The sequence below is a fragment of the Epinephelus fuscoguttatus genome, linkage group LG14 (genome assembly GCF_011397635.1).
Source record: "Epinephelus fuscoguttatus linkage group LG14, E.fuscoguttatus.final_Chr_v1".
Taxonomy (NCBI): domain Eukaryota; kingdom Metazoa; phylum Chordata; class Actinopteri; order Perciformes; family Serranidae; genus Epinephelus; species Epinephelus fuscoguttatus.
Genome location: NC_064765.1, coordinates 30,774,484 through 30,780,349, shown reverse-complemented (window position 1 = coordinate 30,780,349; position 5,866 = coordinate 30,774,484). Strand labels below are relative to the sequence as shown.

General features: G+C 43.9%; 1 protein-coding gene across 1 annotated transcript; it reads left to right on the top strand.

The window, feature by feature from the left end:
* The first annotated feature begins 1,772 nt into the window (after positions 1-1,772).
* On the top strand, positions 1,773-2,549 carry olig4 (oligodendrocyte transcription factor 4). The gene has a single exon (XM_049596378.1). The coding sequence runs from the start codon at positions 1,773-1,775 to the stop codon at positions 2,547-2,549; it is 777 nt and encodes a 258-aa protein (XP_049452335.1).
* The last annotated feature ends 3,317 nt before the right edge of the window (positions 2,550-5,866 follow it).

The following is a 5,866-nucleotide window of genomic DNA, read 5'->3' as shown; positions in this document are numbered from 1 at the left end:
ATTGCAAGTCTGTGGTAAATTCAAATCCTCTCCACAGTTTCTAGAACAATCATCAAGATGCACAAAGACGCCCACGGCCAGAGGAGAACTTCTGCTGCTGTTGAGTAAATATAAACCAGGGTGTCCAACTGTGCACCGAGAAGAGAAAAGCAAACGAGCCATCAGATGATGGAAACACATGACGCCTCTTAAATGTTTCTTCCACTCCAACTCAATAAAACCTTGTATAATGGCTGTGCAATTATTGTGCTCCAGGCAAGAATCGATGCTGCATCCAAGGTGGAATGTTTTTGCAAATCTCTTATGCTGCTACCGCTGATGGTGTAACACATGAGTATTATCATATTTTCAAACCACTGGCCCTCCAGCGTGGCCTCACTGGAGGCTTTGCTTGGCAGAAGGCGGCAGGAAATTCCTGAGCTGAGCGCTGAAATCCAGCCTCTGAACACCAGAGACAGAGAGCTGTTGAAAAGTCAGCCTGATCCAGCCACAAGATTATATCAACAGATACATGCTGGACATGAAGTCAGGAAGGAATTTATATGTCAAGAATGGAAACTTCTGTACCTGAGATACAGCTCCTGTAAAGTTTGTCTTGTGTTCCTGACTGCCGCGGTTTCATATCAAGAGAAAGAAAAAGTACTTTAAGAAAAGAGTGAAAGAAAAACCTGAGAAAGTGCTAGTAGCTTTACGGTTGAATTAGGGGAAGACAATGCTGTGCCCACTCTTTAGTATCTTTTTAACTACCTCCTCCCCATCTGAAGGACCCCCTTCCAGTGATAGTGATGTGATTTCACAGACTGTTTGGGAAGCCAAGTCAAATTTATCTGACCTCTTTTGTCTCCAGCTCCTGGTTGAATTGTACCTAGTCTGCCATTAACGCTGCTCTTTACATGTTTAAGTACCTCATATGGTGCTTCATACCTTTCCCCAGAGTGTCTCATGGATACCATATGTAAATAAGGCCTTGAAGGCATCATATATCTGGTGTTATGGAATGGGCAATAGAAATGTTTTTTTTCCACTATTGAGCAGATCTGTGGTTCAAACTCACACTTTTACCTCACTTTCAAAGTTTGTATAGTGAGCAAAGCCCTATATTTGCGCATAATTATAGTTCATTTTTTCCATTTACCTCATGTATTACTTTGCCTGGTTGTTTTTTTACGTGGTGGGGTGGGAAACAAATTATCCTAAATATTGAGGGGGACGTGCCCCAGACATGCACCAGTATCTTCAATAGAAGTTTGCGCATAGTCCTAGTTAACAGGGTGTACAGCTTAACACAACATGTGAACATACCCCTGTTTTGGTTAATGTGTAGGGGGCTCATCAGGGTTGGGTGAGTTAAACGTGGGTGTGGGAAGGTGAAGTGGGGGCTGCAGGAAGGAGGTGTGTGTGTGTGTGTGTGTGTGTGTGTGTGTGTGTGTGTTGGGGAGGGGGGGTGTTTAAGTGTGTCCCTTCTGCAATTGGTTGTGGCTCTAAGTGTCTCATTATGCAGCTTTATTGTTCCTTTGTTATGCCGGCGGTATAAATACACCCCAGTGGGTGACAGTTGAGACAGACTCACTCACTGTGGACAGACCGATCTCAGACTGAGCAGCACAAACTCTAAGAGAAGTGAGACTGACACTACAGGGAACTGGAACAACTTCAAAGCAGAGAAGCAGGAAGCATCTGTAGAATTTAAACTCTAGCTCCCAGCATTTAGAGTAGTATTTTTGGACCTTTTTTTTTTTTTTTTTTTAAATTTGTGCCCCAATTGAACCGAGATGGATTCCGACTCTGGCTCCATCTGCAGCCGCTCCTCGTCCCCAGACCTGGTGGTGGACGACTCTGCTGGGAGCTTCTTCTCCAACAAGATGTTCCAGACATACTGCCAAGAAAACAGAGCAGACAGCGAGGCCAGCCAGGGCAGGATGAAGCGCTGCAGTGGGGGCGGTAAGACCAAGAACAGGTCTGAGCTCAACAAGGATGAGGTGCAAGACCTGAGACTGAAAGTCAACAGCCGGGAGAGGAAAAGGATGCATGATCTGAACCAGGCCATGGATGGGCTGAGAGAGGTCATGCCCTACGCTCATGGACCTTCAGTTCGCAAGCTGTCAAAAATTTCCACCTTGCTGTTAGCTCGCAACTACATCCTCATGCTGTCCAGCTCCTTGGAGGAGATGAAGAAGTTGGTGGGGGATGTTTATGGCGGCAGTGCTGCCGCCCAGAGCCGCACCGCTGCCCACTCCGCTATCACCCCTGCAGCCCCCACTGCCCTCCACCCTCTGCATCCTCTGGCCCAGTCTCTGCACTCTCTTGTGGCCAGCACGCCCTCAGCTCTCCAGCATCACTCACCTTCTCCTGCTGCAGCCCCAGCCCCGCACTCTCCTCCATCCACCAGCTTTCTGGGTTTTCACGCTCCAGTCCAGGGCCTTCTGAAGGACCCCCTGCACCTAGCCAGCTCCTACAGGCACTTCCCCGGCATGCCCTGCCCCTGTTCACTCTGCCAGCCTTTGCCCACCACTACCTCCACATTACACAGCCTGTCTATGACCAAGTGAGCAGGACTCTCTTAAAAAACTGACCTCAACTGTTTGTTTCCAATGAACCAAGCAGCTCAAAGGCTGTTAAACAAACTGCTACAATGATGGCTGGTGCCAGAGCTTGTACATACTGTATATATGTTCTGCCATGCAAACTGCTGCTATTTTTATCAATTGTCTTTTCTGCATTGTTTATAAAGAAATATTCTAAGTACATGCAGGATTTTACCAGAGTAGCAAATACAGTAATTTATCTGATATTTGTGATGATGAAATGTTGTCAGAAATTGAACTGGTGTGTCCAATTGTGCTGGATTTCTATTTTCCTAAATTAAAATGTTGCTATGATAAAACAAAAAAAATGTTTGTGTTCTTCTTTTCAGAAATGTGATCCTTAAGACTATACTATATACTATACAATACTATATACTAGTATTTTTTTCTGTGATGGCAGTTGTTTGTCTGGTAGTTTTGCCTGAACAAGTCATATTTTTAAAAGTGAACAATGTCTGCCAGGCTGTTTTTACAAGGCAGCTACTTTTCTGTAAGACTTTTAGACACATACTGACAAATACACAGCAGCTGTATCAAAACAATACAGCCGCACCTTCCTTTACCAAACAGAAGGGGTTTTATTGGTGCTTTGGAAGGACAGGCGAGGAGTGTAAAAATGGATATTTAAGAAAGGGTGTCACTGGTTGCTAACCAGCTTTGGACAGACTAACCTCTAAAGAGCTAAAGAAGGACAGAAGGACGAGACAATACGCCAGCACAGTGGCTGAATGTGGTGTTCTAGAGCCAGGGGACCATCCATCTTCACCTCAACAGGGAGTAGGAGATGAAAGGACGACACAGGCGCCAGGAAGGCGCGTCACTTTTGTCTGACACAGGCGAGGGACATAGCCATGTCCTTAGCTCTAGGCCAACGATTTGTCTCTGTCTCATGAGAACATGGATATAGGCACACAAAGGGCAAATTTAAAGCAGAGGACATAATGCGGTCAGTCTAAAAACAGGTGAAAAGCACACAGGATATTCTTTTGTAAATATTTCCACACTTATAACACACATTTGCAATCACATTTTGTTGCATTTGTGTTAAAAATCAAGTGCTAGCTAATTCATAACAATGATTAATCCACTAAACCACAAACATAACTATTATACACACTGATTGCCATGAACATGATTTAGTCAAACAACCCCAACAATGGCTGGCCTTCACTTAGCAACAAATCAAGCGTGTAAAATACATGCTTATCCTCCCACGGCTGACAGATGAGTTGGAGATCAGGGGAGAAATGAAGAGATGTAACTCATTCTCACCCACCTCCCTCCACCTCCTCCTCCTCAGAGCCACTGAATGGGTTTGAACAATAGCCATGCGTGGGCCACAAAGGCCGGAGGAGTCCAAGCTCTCGTGCCTGAGACATAGACCCCCTCCATTCAATCTACATTTCATCATGGTAACAAGCGCTGTCGGGCCAAAAGGCCTGACACCCTCACTCACCACAAAGGCGGTTAGCTCTAATATATGAGGCTATTGACACTGAAAAGAGCCCCTGTCAGTAGCTGGGGATTGTCAGCTGTGGGATGTCTCAGTGGGGGGAGGCAGCTGCCAGCCAAACCAAGCGGCGGAGCTTCTGTCGTGGGGACTGGCGTTGCAGCGTCACCTGGTCCCTGGTCCCTTGACACAGAGACCCCGGGTCCTCCCACACGGCCCCCCTTTACTTGGGCACAGGTGGGAATGGGAAGCAGAACACATTGTGGAGATTAGAGGGGATCTGCCTCCCTTTGCTCTAGGTAGATAATTAGAGACATTGACTTGTGCAAAGCTGGTGTTTCCTGATCAGCACCAGATGGTGTTAACCCACGGTGTGGCATCAGCAGTCTGGAGCATGTGTGTGTGTGTGGGTGTGATATGTGTGGTGTGTAATGGATATGCTTCTTAAATCATACAATATGGACAGGTCCTCTGTGTGCCATTATGGTCAGCCGCTGCTGTCATCACAGTGCTCTTTAGCATACGCTAACCAGCAGTGGCAGCTCTGGTTTAAGTCATAATGTTGTGCACAATTACCTCTGAAAATTAGACACAGTGATACAGAAGAGGCTAATTTTAGCAGCAGTGGAGGATTTAGATCCTTACTCTAAGTAAAATAAGTAATACAACATTGTAAAAAATGTGAACGTATAGAAGTATTGTCAGTAAAATGTGTGTAAAATCATAAAGTATAAAAGCACTTGTTTTACAGTGTTCTATAGCCTACATGCACATCACAGCATTATCAGCACTGATTCATTAAAGTGTGACTAGCATTTTTGTAGTAGTTGATCAGGCGGAGGTTTTAACTACTTAACTAAATGTTGGGCAGTTTAATCTACAACATATACATTTCGGTCAGTTGTATCATTAAAATCCTGTTTTGCAGTGCAGTAACAATACTTCAACATGTTTTTAATCATATGTTCAAAATGCTTTACTACTAACCAGTGTCTGCATCTTGAAAGAAGAGAGAATAAAGTTAATTATGGCACCAGAAGTTACATAAAGGTAATTGTAGTAAATTCTTGACACAAGTTAAATTGTATTGAAGATAAGTAGAAATTTACAACACTGGCAGATTTTTATGAGAAAAATATTTGCCTCTAAAATAAAAGGAAGAAGGAGTAAAGCATGAAATGCAAATACTTAAGTAAAGAAAAAACACATTAAACAGTTTTTACATTGGCAGATCTGGCATCTGTAGGGAAAAAAGAAGGAGATGAAATGTTCAAATATGCACATGCTGTATTGTTTTATTGTTTGTTTGTTTTTTTGTAGGGATTTCTGGGTGCAGTGAAGGGGCAGAAAAGTATGCCTAGGATGTCAAATGTGCTTCGGGTATTATGTATTTAATGTAAATATAATGGTTAATGGTTAATGGTTATAATGGTTACTTAATCACGTATTTGAAGAAGAATTGCAAAAAATCAAAGACAACCTAAAGGATGCAGTAATGATGCTACACATTCCCCTTTTCGTGCATGAAATGTCATGGAAACACCACGCATGGCCATGTAGACAGATGGATAAGTTAACTGCTTCAGATACTGATCAATAGAGGAGTACTTGTCCCAACTTGGCTCAGCACAACCTGCATTGACAGAGTTAATTAGGGGACTGAAAGACCCAATTAAGGGGATTGAGGGGCTGGACAGGGGAGACATATTGAGGGACATACGCACACATTGTGCAATGTCTGGATAAGGGGGAACTTCAATTAAGGGAGAACACACTTCCAGGGGCTTGTTGCCTGTTCTTTTTCATTTTGTGCTCAGTAAAGCCTACAGCC